The 24,983-nt window shown below is 42.1% G+C and overlaps 1 protein-coding gene across 1 annotated transcript in view; it reads left to right on the top strand.

Moving 5' to 3' along the window:
• Positions 1-24,983, top strand: part of HSCB (HscB mitochondrial iron-sulfur cluster cochaperone) — a 102,875-nt gene that overhangs the window by 37,068 nt on the left and 40,824 nt on the right. Inside the window, exons 2-3 of the mRNA XM_078667288.1 lie at positions 5,177-5,273; positions 19,750-19,839. Coding sequence (XP_078523414.1) covers positions 5,177-5,273; positions 19,750-19,839 — 187 coding nt within the window. The remainder of the gene's footprint in view (positions 1-5,176; positions 5,274-19,749; positions 19,840-24,983) is intronic.

Raw genomic sequence — 24,983 nt, 5'->3', positions numbered from 1 at the left:
CCCAGGGATCCACATGACCGGACTGGATGAAGATCATTCTCCTACCTCGCTGCCAAACCTGGAACACCCTGCCCCTCCCACCTCAGGCAGTCACCCTCGCCGAACCAATTCATGCTCTTCAACTGAACCTCCACGCCCAGATGGATCAGCAGTACCCTCCCCCCCCCCTCCTCAGTGCCTTGGGACCCTTACAGGTGAGTAGCAGCAAATTATATATTCCTGATTGATTGATTGAAAATATCAATGTTAATTACCTACATGCTATTTTGTGTAGCACTCACAAAAAGTTCCTCAAATATAAAGACTAAAAATAAATGAAACTCTTATGCACCCAAGTATCTTGATTACATATCACATACCATGTACACATATGAAAGATTAACACACATATAAATATCAAATGTAAGTGTATACATGACAACAACACCTATATTCATTTTACACATATAGATTTCATGTGTCCAGGATATAAGCACAAGATGTGAAGTATATCACTATTTTTTTCTCCATGTAAAGCAATCAAAAACCATTGAAGTATATTATACTCACATCATATAATTGTCTTTTTTATTTAGTGTCAAGATAAAATGAATATACGCCTGATATTGGGCTCACATAAAAAAAAAAATCCTGCCCAAATTGAAGTAGAAATGTGTCCGCAACATTTAATGAGAGGCGTATGGAGGAGCGTCTCCCTTTTGGGAAATTTAAATCAATCCTTCAAAAATAACTGAAAAGAGCAGGAATATAATTTTCTCCTACTCACCAGTGGGATTTCATTGAGTGTTTGTGTACACAAGGAGAAAAATGTCACATCTTGTGCTTACTATCCTGGAAACAGGTTTTACAACACGTGAAATCTATATATGTAAAAGTTATATGGGTGTCGTCATGTATGTATGTACTTGACACTTTGAGGGTTTATACGTACAAGGAGAGTAAACTGTGATATATTTAATATCTGTATCTGTGTTAATATTTCATTTATGTACATTATATGTGATAATACAATCACAATACGTGGGTTTATAAAAAAAAATGTTGTCTTTATATAAAATAATTTTGTGAATGCTCTATAGAATAGTATATAATTAAATAACATTGATGTTTTTGAAAATGATTTCTGGGGACACAGGATTTGTGTTCATGTTGTGATGAATTAACTAATGTTGTATCTATGGCTAATAGGGGCACTTTGCTTTGATTGCATTTCTGGATCCCTTCCCCAGATACGCCTCACAGGATCAAACCCAGTGATTCTTTTGGAGCATGTATTTATCCATAGTTTTTACTAACAGCTTCAGTAAGGCAAAGACTGGGAGAAATTGAGGGAAATAGAATGGCCCTGGAAGACGTGAAGAGTTTCTCAAAATGACGTTACCAGATATACTTAAACCTGATCTGGATCTAGCCTTTGAAGTGGAGGTCTGCCATTCCCTTCTAGCTAACCCATGTGTACTAATGATATTTTGAGATAAACCAAGGCTCAGTTATTGAGAACATTATGAGATTCAAGCAGTGACCACGATTGTGAGTGCTGCAAGGCTAATCACCCAGTTATTTGAAAATGACACATTTAAAAGCATTACTATTTTTTCCCCAGCAGAACCAAGAATTAAAAGAATTTGTTAGTTGATGGCCAGAATTGATAGAAAGGAACTTGCAGTCCAACCTCTGTCAGCTATTCGTGATGCACATACATGGCAATTCAAGTTAACCTGTATTAGAAGTTGGGCATGCACAACAATTCCTAAAATATAAACCCTCAAACTCTTCATAACTATTATGAGGGCCCACACCCCACTGTGGAGGTTGGTAGGGATGCAGGACTAAATGAGGACGAGTAGGATGATAGAGTAATGAAGCCTACTAGTAATTTATCCATGCAATACTCGCTCTTCCTCCTCACATTCTTTACCTGTGAGTGTAGCAAAGAAATAAATAGCAAGTGCCCAGTAAACACACACTATGCAAAGTATGTGCACTCTCATGCGTCATATGTTTAATGAAGGACAAAGACCAACATTGTATCTACAGAAATCAAAACCATGGAACTTCTTTTGCACAAGAAGAAGATCCCATACTGAGTACAGCAGCCACAGAAGATCCAATTAAAACCTCCTAATGGTAAATGGACACAAATGTTTTCCAAGAAGCTGAAGTAGCAGGTCCAACTTCAAAACCCATTTGCCCCTCTCTGGGAGGTATCCATCTCTATAATAGACCTACACTGGACAAAATGACGGGGACCACTAGAACTTCATAGGCCCAACTAATGTACCAGATGAATCCATCCTCTGATGGTTGAGTGCTTAGTTTCCAATTGACTATACATTTGATTAAACAAGGCATATCCAACTTACAAATGAACCTCAGTAAAATACAGATAGACTGGGACTGTGCAACACACATAAAGAGATGGAAATCTAATATAACAGATGAGAATCATTAGGACCCACACAACATCTTGCATCAGGCGGAAAGGGGCATCATTTTTGCTTGAAGGCTAGACATAGCCACAAATCTAGATCCTAAGGAAGGAACCAAAGGTAGAGTTTTGTACAGAGAAGACCATAACTCATTCAACTTGCTGTTAACCCTTTCCTTGGGGGGGAGGTGGGGGAGTGTACAGTCAGGTTTCCCAAGCCTCTACATTTGTGGCTAAAGGTAGGTGTCTGTGAAGAAAAGGAAAATGGACAAGTAACAAACGCCTCTGCCTGGGATCTGTGTGTATTCGGAAGAAAGGTACATGAAGGACAACAGACCCGACAGAGGATTAGCAGAGAATGACAAGAGCCATTTCAGACACCAGGATTGGTTCACACAGTAGACACTTAAAGTTTTTTTTATTGTACTATACCATTAGTAGAAAACATGGATTAGAGTCGTCATGATTATAAGTTGGAACACAAATGCTAGCAGAAGCACATAATTAGGAGTAAAAAGATGAAAACACCAAATATATTTTAATCGGCAGTTCCCTAGTCTACACTGGGTCTCGGATCAGCTGAGCTATGCAAAACTTTCCCTGCTTACTTTACTTTAACGCCAAGTGCCTAGCCTCAGTAATGTCAGTCAAAATCAAAACCGCCATGGTCAGAAAATTGAGAGAAACAACTCTACTAGTTCAAGTATCACCCTTTAAATGAAGAACAAGAGGACAGTTCCAAGAGGAGGTGACCAGCAAAACCTAGAGATAAGCAAGCACAAACCTCCTCAGAAGTAGAAAGGCATACCCAGCCACAGAAACCGTATCTCTGTGGAGTCCACAGAGAGGAAGGAGGCAGTCCTAACTCAGACCTATTATGTAATAAATTAAGAATCTGCATGGGGCCAAACACCAAATGAGAAAGAGGCAAGGCTTACACTTCTTACACAGGTATCTCCCAATGAAAAGGGAAAAGGGTATCTATACTGCTGTAAGGCCCCTGCATTTCCCAAGGCCATCTTAAATGCTGCAGCCGTCTCATTCATTATCGACACCAATGTATTGAACTTGGACAGCTGATAGAGGGAAATCACCTGCCAATGATGTGTAGCTGGCAAGAAAAGAAGAAGTGTCCTTTCCAGTTGGTTCCCTAAAGGTGCAGCATGAACTACCTACCTTTGTGAGCCCAATAGGAAGCCAACAAGAATCACAGGAAACCCCCTCCCTTTGGATATTGTGAAGTAATCTGTTCAAGAGCACGAAAGGATGGAAGGCACTCTTGAGGCCACAAGAGCAATAGGCTGGAGGTATGATTTAAATCTGTGGCAGACTAAGCTTGAGACCCCTGTTGAGGTGTTCCTTTACTATTTGCCAATGGAAATACACCATCCAATAGGGAAAAACTGGAATGATCAGTCACATTCTCAGTACTGCCGTTCCCAGCAAGCCAGAATCTATAAACAAAGGGGTTTCAGATACCTCCATGTCTGGATTACAGGGTTTCCTTGTGTTTGGAGATGGCTCACACACACCAAGGCCGCAACTGCAGGAAGACATGGCATCTTGATTTTCGGTGATGGATTCCGTCAGGACATAGTAGACATAGTCTTAACTGCCACTTTAAGCCCTTCACAGGTCGCATCAGTTCCAAGTTGTTGTTGCTTCTCCATTAATTGCAATAGAAGAGCAGCACATTCTTTGCCCTCTTTTCACAACTGCACCATGCATGCCTCAAAAGTCCAGGACTGTAAAGAAAATAGCGAACCCTCTTCAGTGATTTTTCTGCTTTCCTGATGTCTGCTCTCCTGGAGTAGTGGTATCTTCTGAGATCCTGTTGGTGCTCTCTGACTGAACACAGCAGTACATAGTTAGTTTTCAAAGAGGTCAGAAAATTCTCATGAAACCCCAGCAGATGATACAGCTTCTGACAACACAAGGAGGCCGCGGCCTTCTCAAGTTTTTCCTGCCTCCTATTCCTGGCGCATCAGGTATTGGAAATGTAACAGAAGACTCATGCTAGGTCCACAAAATGGTTAGTATCTGCTAAAGGCGTCATCCAGCAGCAGAAGAAGCACAGGCAGTTTTGTAGGCTCATGTCTTAGAAAATTTGCCAAACTGCAGTCTTAGTCACATGCCTTATTTTCTGCTCAAATCCCAGCCTTGGAATATTTTGAAGAAAGTTAAAAATTCCCAAATAGTAAGAAAGAGAAATGTTCTAATTTTTCATTGGCTTCAACTGTTGCCCTGGGGGCTCCTTTTAAGGCAAATAACTAGGAATACTGCAGCAGAGGTCAATGGGAGATGAATTCCCTGCAACTTCAAATTAGCCTGAATCTCGTCCATCATAACTGCTGACAGCTTTCCCGCAAATATTTTACAGAGACATCTATTGCCACCCCCATAGCTGTGTGTCTCCCCAAGCATTTCATCCAAATCATTTGTGGTTGGTGGTGTATTTTTATGCATGTTATTAATGTTTTTATTTTGTTCTCCTATTTTTATTGTTTGTCCTGTGTGTCATTTTCTCGGAGGGATTATACACAATTGCCTCTCTTGTGGCTTGTACAAATTAACATAAAATAGAATATTGCAGAATACCTAATTTTAGTATATGCAGTTTCTTTATTTTTGATTACAAAATGTTTTCTTCTTTTTGCCTAAATGTTGGTAAAAGGAGGAAAATAATAATTTCATGCAGAATGGCAGTGTTTTAACTGTGGACAAACTACTTTGCCTTTCCCATTTTAGTGAAAGAACGTTCATGGTTAATGTCCAAAAACTTCAAGAACAGTACCGAAATCATCAACGGTTACTACATCCAGATTATTTCAGTCAAAAATCACAGGTACAGGAGCAGAAATAATTTCAAGTGTGTTATGTTGACATTAATAAGAGCATTGTACGAAAGTTGCTGCATTAACGTTTGCAAGCCGCAGCATAGATAAAGAGTAGTATATAACGTTAAGTCCTACACAACATGAAGTTTACAATGCCACATTCCTCTATATGAGAACCATATTTTCAGCAACTGGTTAAACATACAAGCTGAAATGTTAAAAAATGAAAATTTAAAACGGCATTTTGAAGTGGCCAGTGCATTGCATCAGCTTACACTGGATACCTGCTTCTTTTTAGGTTGAAGTCTACCAGACAGCGCCTCTGTCTGGTTGCAAAAATACTTCTAAGGGACATTCTGAAAGCTTGCCTGGAAATGCATTCTGACCATTGGCTTTGTGTTTTGTAACTTACATTTGCTTGCATTCTATTTTCTGGCTTTATTCAGGGGTGTAGAATTTAATAAAATATCCAGGTGTCAGGTTACTTCATAAATCTACTTGTGTGGTAACAAAATCCGCTTGTCCTTTTGATGTAATGGAGTGAGGCAACACATTATGGCAGCAATCTCATTATATAAGACCTCTGATATAGCGTCTCTGATAATGCCCGGGCTCATACCATAGTAGTGTTTGAATGCTTGCAATCCCCTTATGTTGCCGCGTTTCTGCAGATCTACATACTGGGGCTGAATGTAGTGATAAGCAATAGTTCCAGGGTTAGAATGCCCTTTTGAGTCTGTGCAAACCTACTAACTTGCATGCTGTTTTAAGGGTTTTCAACAACTCTACTCTACTCTAATCTTTCTCCATTCTGAGGAAAGTTTGACATTTACTCCTGACAATGGCAGACGTAAACCTCATTCTAGAGTTGGGGCGAAAAAGTGGTTGGAGGGAATGTGAACTTGCAAATACTCAGATTTTCGCATGAGCAAATCTACACATGCATATTTGCTCATGCTAATATGAAGTTCACAAATATTTTCTAGAAATACTATTTCTTGTCCTACTTCTGTAAATTCTTGGGAATGCACAAAAGCCGTAAAGCTACACTTAATGCAAGGACGTATACCATGGGTGCACTTTTGAGACTTTCTTTAATAATTGGGCCCCTAATTTGGTCTGGCGTTGACCATGACCTTTAGTGTTTATAAAAATTCTGTCTCTCTGTATCGGCTGGATTCACTGTGAGTGACAGCATTCTGCTATTTCACAAGGAGCATATTGGCACACAAAGTAGTTTTGTTCAGTGCCAGTAACTACAGTGTGTGTGTGTGTGTGTGTGTGCTTTTTGAGACCAAAAACACATTTTGCTTTTGCCAATTCTTTTTTATAATGGTGAAGGCCCAGCAGCTCCCCCACCAATAAGGTTTTACAAAAACCATGCCAAAACAAGTCACACATTGACAAAACTAAAAAGCGGACCACCAATTTCAGACCTACTGACTTTGCCAGTGCTTGTTTATTTATGTTTCCCATAATCCTATTGAAACTGGTTACACTGATTTTCCATTATGAATATTTTTAGGAAATACTAGCATGCATCAATACATGTTACTAAATGATGCTGCAAAGAAATGGAACCTGAAATTTGACAGTAGTTAAGCGAAATGTTTTTTTTCCTCCTTTCATTTTTTGAGGAACATTTTATTTTGAAAGCAAAGAATCATCAATCTGGCTTTCATGCTTCTGCAAAAACTTGCATAAAATCAGAGAGCATTCTGGGAGCATTATACATTGCCTTATAGTGGTAAACTTTGAAAACGTGCGTACAAATTTTAAACTGGAACCACTGTCAGTAGTGCAGTCAGAGCTTACATTATTGACTTCGAGCTCTCACCCTAATATTGAAGGCTTTCAATTAATGAACCATATATACAAGTTTGAACAGCATTAACATATGGACAAAAATATTACCTTAAATGCAGACAGCGCCCTTCCCTTATCCTTAATGTGGCACTGCAAACTGGCAGCCGAAGGGTTTGTGCTGCAGGTGGTTGGGCCTACTGGTCCCAAGGACAAAATACACATACACTTGTTGACCTTGACCCCAAACAATGTGTCCCGGGCATCTGCCTATAGAAATTCCACATCCCTGTTTATTGTTTTAGGCTGTCCAACATGTCTTTGACCCTCCTGTGGAGCATAGCCTTTTCACCATCGCTCCTTATGAGTGCTCGCTTTCTGTAAACAGGCCTTCAAATTTTGTTCTAATCTTGTCACATTTGCTATGTATTCAGTGACAAAGGTCACATTTCAGGCTCTGACTTCTGAGGGAGCTTGGTGTTTACTTTGATTTTGTTGACTTCAAAGTAAGATTTATGTGACAATTTTGCTGCATCCTGGGGTTGAGAAAGGTTTTTTTTCTACCACACCACAAAATTGTACTCTGAAAATATTTCAGAATACATCAGAATTAGGAAAGTTCTAATGAAGCACATTCGTTTTGTAATTCTGAAGTGTGGTGAAAACAAGTATTTTTAGAGGATTCAAAAAAATAAATAAACCTGGTGATAACATTTCCGCACATTATCGTTTGTACACTGTTTAGTTTGATCAGTCAAACTGTATGGTCATTTCAATTGAAATGTGTTGTTTGTAATGGCAGTGCGCTACCATACCATGCATACTTCACTTACACCACTCCACTTTGTAACACTCTTCACCACTTCACTTTGTGCCACTCCACAACACGAAGGGGGCGATTATGATGCGGCCTCCTAACAACATTTGCTTCATTCGAATTGGATCTGGAATGTGTCTTTCCAACCGAATCGGAAAGGTTTCCGAACGACTGATCACGATGCGAGTTAGGCTTTACAACTCCGAACCTGACGGCATTTGGAATGACCGAGCCATATGAAGCAGACTCTTACGTCTCTACGGGCCGTGTTTCCGAGTGACTGATTACGATGCTGGATTCGGACAGCCTTTCCGAATCGTGCCATCTGACTCATATCAGCATTCGGAATCAAACTTTGCGGGCCTGTAGTGGCCCCCCCTGCACCAGGAGCCTTCCCAGTCTGGCCCGTGGGGCTACCCATGGGTCCCCCCTTAGCAGCCACCCCTTTCTTCAATAAGAGCCTATGCATTTGGTTGGAATATAGGCTCCCATTGAAGTCAATGGGAGTCTGACCGAATCGTATCTGGAAGCATCCGGATGTATTGTAATCAGTTGGCGGGACTCTTCCGATCCGAGTCGGTCGGAAACCATTCCCAAACCGATTCCGACTGAATGATTACCGAACCACATCGTACTCGGGCCCTTAGACACTCACTCTATGAAACTTCACTCTGTGGCACTCCACTCTGTCCCATTCCACTCTACGCCAGTCCACTCTATACCATCCCACTCTATTCTACTCTATGCCACTTGTGGGAATCTGGCTCTCTATATAGTGCACCAAAAAGAGGGGCACTGTGCAGAGTGTCCAGTTTAGCTTTTTTTGATTTACAGGGGTTAAATAATATTCCCAACTACACTCTTATGTGGTAGTTTGGGCAAGCAGTTCATGCTTATCAGAGGATAGTGCTAAGCATTTTTTGCACAAACCATGTCAATAAACGAGACACATACTCAATAAAGGAATCAGGCACCAATTTATAAAAATGTATCATCGTAATTGGGTAAGTACTTTTTGAGTTATCAGTTTTTAAGTCCCAATAAAATATACTTATACTGTGGACTTCAAGAGAGGTGCATTTCGGCGTCGGGTGCCCAGCTGACTTCGGTGGGAAACTGGCCTTGTGATAAAGAAGCTGCAAGCAGGGACTGGGTAGGCAGTTTGGCTGAAACCAAAGGGGGGCTCAGGTCTTGAGGGTCTTGGGCATGCAGGCAAACAGTCGGTCCACTCAAACTTGGGTTGGGGGGCTCATATGCAGTTTTGCTTTGTCCGGTAGGGTCGAGCTGCGGAAGACTTGCAGTTTTCGGACCCTACAAAAAGAGGCTGCAGGCGGCAACTGGGGGGCCAGTCTGGCCAAACACAAGGGTGGGCTTGGCTTTTGAGGGTCTCAGGATCCCCTTGGCACCATCGTCTCCCTCGGACTCCGGCTGTGGGGCTCGGGTGCAGTGGTGCTTTAAGACGTCGTGTTGCGACATTCAGAGACTCACTCTGTGTCTTGGTGATCTGGTGAAGAGGGGAAACAGGACAGCAGGACCACTCTCAGTGACGGCCTTGTGGATCCTGAAATACCTCGATGGTAGGTCTTTCTTTGTTCTGTTGGAGTCCAGATTGGCCCACAAACAAGCGTTGGTTGCTGCAACTAATCCAGTATTTAGGGTATTGGTGCTGGGTGGCTCCTGGGGGTCCCGGCATCTCCAAACCTGGCAAGAAGACCCATCTGACTGCCTGGAGTATGAAAAACTGCTCCTTCGGTGTGCCCAGATGGCTGGCAACACGGTAGACCGGGCAGATGCTTTGAGGTGCTGGGCAGTCCTCCAAGGGTTTTGGGGAGGATATCCAGCTGTTGGCGAAGTCTGCCTCAGCGATGGTCAAAGTGCAAGCAACCTGGCAGAGTTTGCACCAATCTTTGGTTCAAGTCTTCAGTTTTCCACATTATCAGTACTTCTCTTTCCTCCTCAGTTTTCGGTGATGTAAGGGGCCCACCTAAATGCTCAATTTAGGGAAGTTATGGAGACTGAAGGGTAGTAGCCAATAGGCTGCTTACTCCTGGGGTCTCTACATCCCCTTGATGACCAATTATTAGGGGGGAGTGGGCGTCACCCTGTCCATCACCCTGTTCCTAATTCCACCACACTCACGATGGTGGAATCCTTTCCTTCGTGTTCACTTCAGGCTGCCCATCCTAGAGGTATGTCCAGCCTGGCAGTGCAACACACCTCCTGACTATCTAATTTTAAAATGGAACTCAGGGCAGTGGTGGCATCTTCAAGGTCTGGGGAAAGCCAGGCTTGTATAACAAAGGCAGCAAAGGCTTTGAAGCCACTGGCTTTCATATGCTGCTTTACTAGCCTTCCTGCTGGAGGCGGTGTAAATCCCTCCTGCTAGAGCAGGCATTGTTCCTGACCTCTGAGAGCAGAGCTCTCACCTCCTAGAAGGTCCGAAACTCGTTTGTGGTGGCAGGCTGTACAAAACCAGTTAGACAGCACACTAGAGGACTAGTAAGGTTCAGGGGGTACTAAGGTACCTTCTGGGCGCATGTATTATTAAATGCATCACTGAAATCAGTGTGGGTTCATTAATACGAAGTGTTTCATACCAAACACTATATATATCAGTGAAGCCATTATGTAGCTGGGTAACTCGTTTTGACCTGTGCCCAGTGAATACCTTAAGATGCTTCCTTGTTCATGTGCAATACCTAGTAATAGAACTAGACATCACAGAGGCATATTTGCTCATGCAGTTCTGACCTCACATAAAATATAATGCATCCTGCATTAGGGCTCAAAGGCCTGATGTAGGGGTGACATACTTATATTAAACGCAGTGATTGTGGCATGCCACACAGGAGTGTGCCATGTCATGTTTCTACTCCTGGTTTGTACCATGTCACACAGCCTGCAATGGCAGTCTGTGGGGAATTTGTATGTGGATCTCTTAGGGTGGCATAAGATCTGCTGCATGCCTTAGGGACTCTCTTCAGTACCCATCCCCTAGATACCAGTAGTACCATTTACTAGGGGCTTAGAGAGGAGCTAAAGTCCTTTGCCAGTTGTGTTACAATTAGACATCACCTTGTTTTAAGGAAAGACCACTGGCACCGAAGTCTGGTTAGCAGGCCTCTGTACACTGTCAGAGTTAAAAAATCAGCATCCAGGAGCTCAAAAGGGTCCAAAAGGTGGGGGGCACTGAAACCAAAACACAGTTTCCTTCACGACACCACCCTCCACCACTACACTCTACGACACTCACTCAACACTCTATGCCACTGTACACCCTTCCACTCTACACCACTCCATTCAAAGGCACTTTACTCCATTCTATGCTAAGCCACTCTACTTTACGCCATTCCACTCTATGCTATGCTGTGCCAATCTACGAAACTCCAGTCTGACTCTGATTTACTCCACTCTGTCCACTCTTTGACACTCTGCTCCACTCTATGCCACTCCACTCTACACGACTCAACTCTGTGACACTCGATGCCACTTCACCCTAGGCCACCGTACCTCACTCCACTCCACGCTATGCTATGCTTCTCTACACTGTACTCCACTCTACGACACTACTCCACTTTATGCCAATCTAAGCCACTCAACAACACTCTGTGTCACTTCACTCTAGGCCACTCTACGCTATTCAATTTTACACCACTTTTACTCCACTGCATGCCACTCCACTCTACGACATGTTACTCCACTCTGTGCCACTCCAAACCACTCAACTATACTCTTCTATACTCTACTCTACAACACTCTATATATGACCCTCCACTATATGATCCTCCACTCTGCAACACTACTCCATTCTACATAATTCCCTTGATTCCACTCCACCCAATTTTACTCCTCTCTACGTGTTTCCACTCCACTCCACGGCACTCCACTCATGACACTCCACTCTATGATTCTCCACTGTGGTAAGTTCAACATAAAATGTCTGTAATAGCAGTGCGCTGCCACAGAATGCATACTCTACTTCCAACACTCCACTCTTTGCCACTCCACACTATGCTGCTCTATGTCACCATCTCTACTCCACTATATGTAACTTTACCAAAGGTCACTCCACTCTGCTCTACACCACTCCACTCTACTATTGCTTCAAGTATGACTTTGAAGTAGTTCTATAACGTTTTTATTTCCCACCCACGGGTGACAGTGGTGAACTGGGTTCAGTGACCCAATGCTCAATTGAAAGACTGGTTATTGTAGCCCCGCAAAACCCTACCCAATACATTATTGAAGTAGAGTTATTGTTTTTGGGTTACTAACAATCCCCGTAAATGGATCACGGGCACCGTGGTAACAGAAACAAACCATTTTCGTTTTTCACAATATCACACCCACCTTGCACTAAGAAGAATAGACACATACAAGTAAACACATTTATTACAACAGTTCGAACCCGTTTCTCAGCACATCTAAAATAACTACTCAGGATATCAGAAAAACAGCAAGAAGGCAAGTTGTGAATAGTGAGAATAAAATGTATATTTCTAACAAGGTTAAAACGTCATTTAAAACCTAACTCCCTAATACCTACTTCTATGCGCTACACTAGGAGAGCATGGAGAGTAGAACAATTTACAGTCTAGAGTTTCTTTGGAAGCAGCAATATGCTTTATTCCTTGATGACCACAAGAGTTGTCTTTATCAGTGGATGTGTAAAGGCATTGTTCCCTGCAAAGGACAAACTTGTGCTTTGGTAGCTGCCTTTCTTCAGGACTCGGGTTTATCAGCATCTAATGAGGTACAGCATCTTTGAAGTGCACTGACAGTGGCAGACACGACAATGATTCTGCATTAAATTGGAAACATGCAACTCCCGTTACCTACGATGGTGGCCTACTCTAAATGGAGTCTGACCTTACCATGGTCTTTGAGTTGCCTAGAAAGGCATAGAGTGTTGTGGAGTGTTGTGTTTTGGAGTGGCTTAGAGTGGAGTGCTGTAGAGAAGAATGGAGAGGCATAGCATAGAGTTGAGTTGAGTCAAGTGTCAGAGTGAAGTGGTGCAGCGTGGCATGGAGTGGAGTGGCATAGAGTGTGCTGTTGTAGAGTCAAATGATGTAGAGTGAAGTGTCATACTGACAAAAAGCCCAAAGTTTTATGCTCCTCCACTCTACGCTCCTCCACTCTCCTCTACACCACTGCACTTTACTCTACTCCACTCTACACCATTATACTCCAGTCTACGCCACTCCACTCTGATACTCCACGACACTTTAGTGCAAGGCACTCCACTCTATGCCACTCCACTCTGACTCTACTCCACTCTACCCCACTCCACTTTATGCCACTTTACTCCATCCTACGCCACTCCACTCGGTGCCACTATACACCACTCCACTCTATGGCATTTTACTCCACTCCACTCCCCTGAACTCTACGGCCCTTAACTCCACTCTACAACCTTCCACTCTGCTCGAGGACCCTCCACGCCACAACACTTTATGCCCCTCCACTCCACGACCCTCCACTCTGTGAAACTCTACTCACTCTACTCCACTCCACAGAATTCTCTCTATGCCACTCCACACCTCTTTACTCCATTATACAGCACTCAACTCTTTACTGCCCTCTACAACACTCTACTCCACTCTACACAACTCCACTATATGCCAATCTATGCCATTCTACTTCACTAAACGACACTCTACTCAGCTCGCTTTAAACCATTTTACTCCACTCTGCTCCACTCTACTACGCTACATATTTCTCCAAGCTACTTAACTGTACTCTACAGCACCCAGCTGTTTGCCATGCCACTCTATGGCACTCCATTCTCTCACTCTACATCACTATATACCACGTCACTCTGACACTCCACTCTACGCCACTTTAGTCCACTCTACCCATTGCCAATCCACTTTACGCCACTTCACTCTGCTCAACGACTCTTTACTCCATTCTATGCCACGCCACTCCACTACATTTCACTCTTCGACATTTTATAACGCCACTCTACTATACGCCACTCTGTGCCACTCCACTCTACACAACTCCCTCGATGCCACTTTACATCATTCCACTCTGACATGCTACTCCACTCTGCTCCACTATGCCTCTCTATGCCAATCCACTGTATGGCACTCCACGTCCCCCCACTCTACAACACTATACTCCACTCTTTCCCCTTTCTCTCTACACTACTTAACTCAACTCCACTCTACTCTGCTCCGCTCTACTCTGCTCCGCTCTACTCTGCTCCGCTCTACTCTGCTCCGCTCTACTCTGCTCCGCTCTACTCTGCTCCGCTCTACTCTGCTCCACTCTACTCTGCTCCACTCTACTCTGCTCCACTCTACTCCACTCTACTCTGCTCCACTCTACTCTGCTCCACTCTACTCTGCTCCACTCTACTCTGCTCCACTCTTCTCTACTCCACTCCACTTCAGAACACTCCATGGAACTCCACCAGGGCCGGACTGGCCGTAGCGGGCACCAGGCATTTCCCCGGTGGGCCCCCATGGTAGGGGCTGGTTTTGGGCCCATCGGGGTCAGTTTTTGTTACCTGGGGAGGGCATTTTCGGCCCCCTGTAACAAAATCGGCTGAAACTGGCCCTGGCAACCAGCTCGGCCGCACCCCCACTGTCTCCACAGGGGGGCTGGCTGAGTAGTTTGCCAGGGCCGGTTTCGGTTCCTTGTCTGGCACTGCACCCCACTATTACAACACTTGACTCCACTCTTTGCCACTCCACTGTATGACACTCCACTCTATGCCGCTCTCCTCTATGCCACTAACCTTTATCCATGCTGGTATAGAACATGGCTAAAACACTTTGGCAAAGCCAATATCTCCTGCACAGGCTAAACCTATTGTTTACTACTGTGTATTTGTTTTTTGCTCTGTTCCTCAAAGCACAGTCCTGGTGCCAATTCGCCCATTCAGTCCTTGCTCATTTGAGCAAGGCAACCTGCCTTTACTCTGCAGTTGTTAAATCAATCCAAACAGGTGTAGGTGCTTTAAGCTGGAAATAGGGTAGTAGTAATGTGCAACCGTGTTCATTAGTCTTTCTATATCCATAGTGCTTTCCATTATTTATAGTTCCAAAGCTAGCACTAGGTTTTGCGTGCATTTGTATGTATAGCTCATGTAATCCTCTTAAAGATTCATGTTTGATGGCCAGTAGTGTCAGTAGTTTTTTTAAGCTGGTGCTGCTAGACACTGGTGAGTGGGCTCTGTACAATAGAGTTTCAGGGTACAGTTTCTGACCCCCTCACACCAAGGACTCTTCGATGTGGGAAACATCTATCACCACACAGGCTTTACATCGTAGTGCCTTTACAACGCAAACAGTGCCACGACTGCAACAATACCACGAGTTCCATTAGAAGGCAAGTCATTACAACAACTTGCTTTAGGGAATAGGGTGTTGGGCTGGTGTTGGATTTTAGTCCAACACCTTCCCTACTTATTCACCGAGAGGAGGTGAAATAGCAATTTAAACTACTCCAAAGTCCAGTGCTTCCGTAAGAAAGTTGTAATGACTTGCGTTGTTATGGTACTCGTGGTAACAGCACAGTCGTGGTATTGACTGCATTGTTAAGCCACGCATAGTTTGGGCATGCGTGGTAACAGATGCTATTTGTCAATGTGGCAACCTGAAACAAAAACCCAGTTGGACTGCAACCAATACACAACCTACTTGGAATGTTTGCGCAAGAAACATTTTCTGGTAACAGCCATTCCCATAACTTGGGTGAAGGACAATAAGTGGACACCCAGTCCCCCCTTCATAAAGGAATAACATACACAAAAAGATCTAGGAAATGCATTTAAAATGTTTATTTTAAAATACTGACCTAGTGCAAATTATATGAATTGGAACCACAAAGAAAGCAAACAGTAATGCAGCAAATCAGTTTATAAGTAATGAAAACAACAGGTCCATTCTAACATGGTTATTGCATTATATAGTCCTAACACCCTCTTTGTGCTATTTATAGGCACTATGCTAGTTCTGCCAGATTAGTAAATAAACTGCACAACTCTTAAGTGTCAATAGTGGTTCGCCTTCACATAGGTGTTTTCAGGACAATATGTCTTTACTGTTCTTTCTGGATAGCAAGCCTGCTACTTAGGGCATAAGCTGAATTGTCACCATTTCATGTCACATTTGCAGAATAGAAGAACATGCTAGAAATGTGCCTTAGATAAAACCACATTTATTCACTTGTTGGAAAACAGACATCTCTTAATAAACTGAAAGATCGTAGTACTTAATAAACACAATATTTACAAATATTACTACTTTTATTTATCCTTCATGATTACCACGAGTTCTGTCTGGACTTCTGAATGAAATATGTTACCGCCGTACCTCTTTAAACACAAAAATTTATTAAAGCCATTTGGTGTTGACTGACTCCTCTCCGACAGTTAAATAAGAAAACACATTTCATCTTGCAATTTGCAAATGTAGACAACAAATGAAGAAAGTTGCTGCCTGCAATCTTGTTACAGCACGGAATAAGGAAACCTCTAAGCTGGACTCTGCCTCAGCTATATTCTGCCCTAAATCCTCTGTGCTTTCCCCCATGTCCCATTTAGTGCTCCCTCCCTGTATAACGCCCTCTAGTAGCTACAAAAGATGATCTTTATCCGCACCACCACTGCTCCTTGCCCTTGGGAGGTGTCAAGAGTATGCCTGGTAATCCATTGAATATAAACTTGTTTGCTTTTTATTTTCTGTCATGCAGACAGAAAAGCTATAGAACATTACTTATGACTGCTAATGATTGAGAGACATAAGACAAATCGATGCCACTATCCAGGCAATACACCTGACTGTTAATTTGAAAATAGTATACTTTGCTTCTAAGGACAATGGAATATAACACTTAAAATGCTACTTGTGGGTGCTTCCAGATCCAGTTCTGTATTTGCTTCGTATCCCTCCTAATTATATCTATTGAGGCCAAATAAAAGCCTATCTATGTGGGGACGACCAGCCGAGACTCACAATGTTCAAGCTCTACGGAGACACTTACTCTAGCTAATGGTGACTTCCTAAGATTGAACAATACTATGTTGCCCACCAACTTGCTTAATTAACTTACCACTTCCAACCCGATCTGGAAACCCCTGATTAGCTCTCCAACGAAAGTTGCATACAACACAATGCTGCCCGCACTGGTATTTTTGACAGAAACACCAGAGAGTCAAGGGACCCCAACAGTGCTCAATTGAAATTTGGGAATCTCTCCACCACACACTTTGACACAATGGCTTTCTGAATCTGAATGCGCCACTCTTGCATAACGCAGTTCTACGCATCAACAGCTCGTCCTTCTTCTGGACTAAATGGACTGCCAAAGGTGTTCAGACTATAAATCAGGTGTATCAGATGGGTTGATAAAAACCTCGGTCCTGCATGAGGAATACAACCTCAGTGAAAACCAAAACCAGAGACGCATACAACTGATGAGCCACCTGGACAAAAAGTTAGGCAACACTCCAGTATATGAGACTCTCGCCTATCCATAAATACCTAGTTAAATAGCGAATAGATTTCATAAAGCAGGCCTGCTTCCATCCAGAAATTGCTAGAGGTGCAGGCACTCGGGAGGGGATTCGATACATATTATAAATATATGCAGGGAAATCCTATTATACTGGGACAAGATTTGGGCAAATCTCCAATACCCTGGCACCAGTGATATTCATCCTTCTTTGGAACTCCTGTAGCTCCACGACATCCACAACATCTATGACTTCCAAGGGATGAATGCTCGCTATAAAAGGTGGCTGGATTTCTCTTTGGCCACAGCCAAAACGTGTTTTCTGAGGAAATGGAATCTTTATTACGAACGGTCATTATCAATAGTTAACCTTGCCTCCTTTGAAAAATCGATCTATGAGATCAGTATGGAGAAATATTGACTCCATTCTTTGTGAACTTTTCATGAAACACTCGGTTTATATTGACAACACAATACCTAGACCAGCGCTGCCTAACCCAGCCCCCCTTAGTAGTTGGCCACACTATTCAATGAGAGATGCATCCTACTAGTAGAAATTGATCCATAATGCATTGTATATAACATGCTTTATTAAACATTTATAGACTGAATCATGTGCTGAAAAAGACATCATAGAGCTATTGTCACCTGTGCTGCACAATGGCTTAATTCTCTTTGAGTCTGCACAGCGATTCTGCTGCTTACATAGAGAACTCAATACTAATGTTAATTATACTGGTGCGAACGCTGATTTCAGAAAGCACGTTATGTCACCTGCCCCACAGCCCAGCCTGTGAAGGCAGATATATTTCAGTTTTGCATTATTTATCCAATGTGGAATGGGGGCCATTTGCTAGGGCAATTTGTGTGAATTTAGTTGTAAAAATCATTAATAAAAATATTAAAATGAAAGTACTAGTTTTGCAACCCAACTATAAACACACTCCCCTCTCCCCCAAAAAAGAGCATCTGTACAAAATTTGAAAGTAAGAAACGAAATTAAAGTTATTAATGATTTAAATTTAGCATGTCCTTTGAACTAACAAGGTCAACAATGACAATGTTGGCTAATTCTACGTCTATAAAATATGTTATGAAGATTGTCCGTAATGGTGGCGACAAGTGCCATTGGGTGGACAGTAGCATTAAGATGGAAGAACAGACCCTGAGGTACAGCACAGAGAGAGTTTCATGTTAAATTTTGCAAATTGAAACCTAAAGTCCTCGTCTTCTTTATTAATTCTTCCTTTTCGACCTACTTCACCTTCCTGTTTATTCAATTCATCAGTTTTTTAGGTTGAGCCTGGGCAGCGCATGTGCTGTTCTGCGAGGCATGCCGTATTGAGGTATGGACTTAAAGCCCCGCCCACTCTCCGCCCTTATTTTTCATTGGTTTGTATAATTGTTCATTGTAGCTTTTCATTAGTCAGTAGGCTTAGTAGTCCCTCCTTAATAGCGCCTTGTCTCATTTCGTAACCTCCCATGAGGACACCCCGTTACTTGTGTTGTTGCTCGGTAGGCTTTATTTACAGCCTCCGAGCACTATTTTCTGAAATAACTGTGTCCTGCTTGCTGTTGCAGGCAGGACACCTTCTCTCCTAACGCCAAACACAATATAATAGGTCTCACATTTGCGAGAGATTAAGCTCTTGGCATTGTAAATGACAATGCCTTTTATTTATCTGTTTTTAAAACAACACCTAAATAAAAGGCATTGTCATTTACAATGCCAATGGCTGAAACTCCCCTAAATGCGAGACTTATTGCATTGCAGATGCTTGCTTTTTTTTGCCATTGAGCATATTTCGATACATGTCTTTCCTCTTGTCTCTGTTTAATGTTTCGCTTCCAAAACAATTTCTTCACATTCCTGTGCCAAACCGGTAGCAGTAACATTAACCAGTAACATTAACATTCCGCTGCTTCACTATGCGGTTATGCTACTACATGCAGGTTTTTAAAAACGGTCTCCATTATTCAAGTCTATGTTTTTCATTATTTTTTTGGCAAAATAATCAAGTGACGCTCTACGTTTCCTTTTTTAATGTTGTTAGTCAAACCATGAGTGGTAAGCTCTTTAATCTGTTACCTTGCTGTTGAATGACTTACAAATTAATTTGTGATACATGAAGAGGTGTTAGAACACTCTCCTCATCACACCAATGAGGCGCAAGAGCAGAAGCTCTTCCCAGAATATCGATAAAGAGTTATACTAAAGGCAAACATTCACCTAAGCATAATAGATAAGTATACTTAAGCTTGATTTCCCCCTGCAAGCTTGCTTGCCTCGTTGTGATCTGGATTACCTGTGAATTATTGCGATGCTTTTGGGACTTAAAGTGTAAAGTTAGTCTTAGTGCACGGTTGTTATGCTATAACATTTTTACGTGAAATTGCAGAAAGAACGTGATTTAGCTGAAAAGCAGTCTTCACTCGTGAACAAAGCCTATAGGACCCTCCAGACTCCTCTGAGCCGAGGTCTCTATTTGGTAAGTTGTTTTAAAATCATGTTTACCATTTTTTGTAATAAACTCCACCATTGCGCTATGCTAATGTGCATGAAACAGTGAACCATTAAATCTCTTAGTAAGAAGGCTGCGTAAAAAACAAGTGCTCTAAATAGCTCCATCTGCTATATCAAAATTCAAAATTAAATTGTTATAACAAATAATAATGATCAAGTGCAGTATAAACTGGGGAAACTGTTAAGTCACAAAAGGATGGAAACGATTTAACAGAGCTAGAAGAAAAGCAAATTGGTTTACTTGTGATTCTTACCTATATTGGTAACGAATGGCTGCTGTTTTAAACGTTTTTTCCTCTAAACAGTCTGCCGTTATACATTTTACCCAAGCAAATCATGCAAGCTTTTTTCCTTTGTAGGTAACTATTTGGAGAATGGTTGATAATCATCACTGTATTCATTTTTAAGTTTACTACAACTTATCAATCAATGTAGCTCTGAATTTAGTCCTATTTAGTTCCTTTATATAGCACTTAATACCTTTGAGGCCCTAAAGTATAATATGTGGCTAAATAGCACACTAGTCCGTAGTGGTTGTATGACGATCCATCGGAAACAAAGACCGCGCGGCAGTTTTCATCGCGGTCATAACATCGCACCGGCAGTCACATCGGCAATTTTCTCATCGCACGTTGTTGCGACGCAAATGCGGGCATGTAATTGGTTAGCGTGTCACATCGGCGACTTTACATCGCCCGACGTGACAACGCAATGTTTGAGCCCACACGTTTCAGACTGGACAATGGCTATGATTCTACAGACTGCACTGTCAATGTGTACTTGAGGGAGAAGTGAGTGCCTGACCCTCTCTTGTTGCAATCCACAGCCTTCATCCTGAGCCGAATTCACGAATGTGCTTTTCTATCCGAAATCTTAGTTCTAGCAATGCCGTTCTACGACATACACTGTGCACCGCTGGGAAATCTATATCCCGGGCCTTTGAATAACACCGAGTTTAACAAACCATTAAGCACACACACGAGGAAATAAATACCTGATTGAAATATGCGGGATGTCAAATGTTTTGAATGGAAAACCGAGATCAAGACATGGTTCTTCCTCTTATTTCCCTTTTCTCCCTCACACATGCACATTTAGTTGATGTTCGTTTTTAGCATCTACGTTTGGCAGATGTTATTCTTCTACATGTGACTCATGAAAAAAAATACCAGAGGAGTGTTCACCTTTCACCCGCCACCATTGAGGTTTTGCTCCAAACTGGACTTGTATCTGAAAACAATACGGCTACCTACAGGGAACTGTCTCCATCGTATCTTTACGTCTCCTGTGAAGAGGAGCGATAAAGAATAGCATGCAAAAAAAGAGGCTATATGTTTCCCTGCGCACATCGTGCTCTCGAGACTACTGGACCTCACGAGAAATAAAAACGTAATGTTAACCTGACATAGCGCAGTAGCTCTAATGTTCTTCACACAGGACTTAAACAAATGCCCAGTATAAAAATGCCATCAGCCATCCTTCCACCCATCCTTAATTCATGCATCCACCCACCCAGTTGTGATAGCGACTGTTTTTTTTTAATTTGCATCTGCGCCATTATAACATATGTAGGCTGTGAATACGCTTGATAATAACAACGTTTCTGTTGCGATTGTGTCGTCCAACAAGATTGTAGCCAGCATCTCAGACCGTTTCTGTTCTGCATTTTTATAAAGTGGGGCATGTACGTGACATTGTAATGGCATAATTTTTTTAAGTTGTCTCAGCCCGTCTATTGCAAAAGAGGCTATATGTTGCTGTACCTCACGAGAAACAAAAAAACGTAATGTTAATCTGACATAACGCAGTAGCTCTAATGTCCTTCACATAGGACGTAAAGCTCTAATGTCGTGTCATAAATAAAAGTACATCTGGAGGCTGATTTGGATCTTGGTGGGGTGTACAGCAGGGGAATAAGTGTAATACATGCAAATTGCAGGCTCTGCACTAAGGGAGAGGTTTTGGCCACACAGATAGCGCTGCCGACTTTGGTGCTGGGAACTAAGGTTCGAGGCTCGCCTAATCCACAAGAAATTTACAAGTGCATTTTTTATGTTTCTGATTAAAATGCATAAACAAACATAAATCATAAATCAGCAACATAAAAAAGAAGCACTTGTAAGTTTCTTTAGTTTCTTTTATTTTAGTGGGTCAGGCGACTTACTTATTTGACGTAATGGTCCATGCGATGTTATAGCGTGCGTCCACCCATCATCCATCCATCCTTCATGCACGCATCCAGCCACTCATAAACCCACCCATCCAGCCATCGGCTAGCAACCACCCAGCCATACATTCAGCCACCATCACCCATCCATTCTGCAACACCCACCATCACCCATCCATTTACTCATCCATCCATGCAGTATGCAACACATCCACCCATCCCCTAGCAACCACCCTAATAATGTTCCTTGTAGCTCCGCCCATATTAATGCCACCCATTCATCCATTCATCCACCAATATCCTTCCATTCAGCCATCCATTCATCCACCAATATCCTTCCATTCATCCATCCATTCATCCACCAATATCCTTCCATTCTTCAATCCGTTCATCCACCAATATCCTTCCACCCATCCATCCATCCTTCATGCACGCATCCAGCCACACCCAGCCATACATTCAGCCACCATCACCCATCCATTCTGAAACATCCACCATCACCCATCCATTCACTCATCCATCCATGCAGTATGCAACACATCCACCCATCCCCTAGCAACCACCCCTAATAATGTTCCTTGTAGCTCCGCCCATGTTAATGCCACCCATCCATCCACCAATATCCTTCCATTCATCCATCCATTCATCCACCAATATCCTTCCATCCATCCATCCTTCATGCACGCATCCAGCCACTCATAAACCCACCCATCCACCCATCCCCTAGCATGTCATGTTTTTCACCGTTCGCATCGCGCTGTGATTTATTAAACGTTTTGTGACACATTTGCCAATTTGTCATGTTTTTCAACATTTGCATCGCACTGTCATTTATTACACATTTTGTGACACAGTTGTCAATGTGTCATGTTTTGCATCGCGCTGTGATTTGTGAAACATTTTCTGACACATTTGCCAATTTGTCATGTTTTTCACCATTCGCATCGGCAATGTGTCCTGTTTTGCATCGCGCTGTGATTTATGAATTTCAACATTCGCATCGCATCATTTTCTGTCACAGTTGGCAATGTGTCTTGTTTTCCACCATCTATTCCGACATCGCATCGCACTGTCATGTCTAACATCGCATGCGTTGTAGTTGCATGCGATGTTAATGACATCGCGCCGTCGTTGCATGCGATGTGAACGAAGATGCGATGTAAAAATCGCGCTGCGATGGCACCGCAAGGTTTTGACTCCGATGCTGTGGGCGCTTCCCGTCCATAAATTATGCTTTATTGAAGAATGTGGGTTTGTAGTGTGGCCTTTGGCAAGTGTTTCGATGTTGTGTGTTTTGGCAATAAACTGCACTTCTCGTCTTTAGGCGCACTGTAGCGAGGATATAGCAAAGATAAGTAACACAGTGTATTGTTTACACTAATCTTACTGTGATTGGTTGGAAGGTTTTGGGTTAGAAGCACTGACTATGAGCAATGTGTTTTGTGTTGTCATTCTTTATTAAAACGTTTGCATAAAATGTCATCATGAAAACACTGACTTCAGTCGTGTTTTACTATAAATAAATAAATAGATTAATAAGAAGTAAATGCGACTTAAGTCTCTTAATGGTTGACAAAAATATATAAATAAGTAAATAGGTAATGAGCCCAGAAAGGAAAGGAAGGGAAGAGAAAAGGGAAAAAGGGAGTGAAACAAGAAAGTCTGTGAACTAATAAATATGCCTATATCAATAACAATAACATCAGGACTGACCTACAGTAGAGAGTTAAAACAGTAAATTATAATTGGGAACTTACCTGAATGGAAAATATTTCTAATAAATCATTTTAGAACACTGAAATATGTAAACACTATACGCCAAATATGAATAAAAAAGTAGGGACTAAATGTGTCTTATGCATGTTAATATATCACAATGAGTTGAAGCTGTGTATACTTTTAATGCTATTTATTGAACAGATATAGTAACTGATAATTCTGGGTGAATACTTACCATTCTCCAAAATGCGTGAACTAACCTAAAGGGAAAGGAGGGGAGGTTAGGCCCCGTAGGAAAGAAAAGTAAAGTATGATAAATCTCTCTCTGTGACAGTATTACCCAGTCTCTATGTAAGGTATGAAGTAGTAACAATACTAAATATTACGACCCTATTGGTATAATGTTGCGGAACCAGGGGGGAAAAGGGTGATAGGAAAGATTAATAGGAGAAGGGTAATGATAAAGAAATAGATGGTTATATATATATATATATATGTGTGTGTATATATATATATATGTGTGTGTGTGTGTGTATATATATATATATATATATAACAGAATAAATTATTCAGAACCCTGCCAGTCTAACCATGTGAAAGGATAAAGGTGGATCCATACACATACACACAAATACTTATCTACATATACACCCATAAATATGTGAGTATATACAAGTGCTAATATGAAAATAATCTCTGAAAGCGAGGGATAACAGTTATTAGATATGTTATATGTTAGGAATCAATTGCACAACTGGAGTGGCATGGTGAGCAAAAGAATGATGGATTTAACCCAGATCTCATGACTGGGGGTGAATGTTTTGATTTGTTCTGCATTCCGTCTATCAATGTGTCTTTTGCTTACTTGCCCTACGTGCACCAGGTATGCCAAGACGTGGGTCCTGGGCTCACTGTGCCACTGGAATCAAGCTATCCTGGGTGACCGGTCCTAGGATGCTTGTTTCCATTCCAGGGAGGACCTGGCTTGGCAGTTCGGTCTGGATTGTTCCCATGAGGCACAGGGTCAAGATTGACTTGCATATGGCCAGGTCTTAACTGGGGTGGCATGGTGAGCAAAAGAATGATGGATTTAACCCAGATCCCTTGACTGGGGGTGAATGTTTTGATTTGTTCTGCATTCCGTCCATCAATTGTGTGTCATATGTTAGGAAGCATCCACTGGTGTTCAATATTATCACAGATGAATTTGGGTTATTCACTGC

Source organism: Lissotriton helveticus, chromosome 11 (genome assembly GCF_964261635.1).
Source record: "Lissotriton helveticus chromosome 11, aLisHel1.1, whole genome shotgun sequence".
Taxonomy (NCBI): domain Eukaryota; kingdom Metazoa; phylum Chordata; class Amphibia; order Caudata; family Salamandridae; genus Lissotriton; species Lissotriton helveticus.
This window is presented reverse-complemented; position numbering and strand designations above follow the sequence as displayed.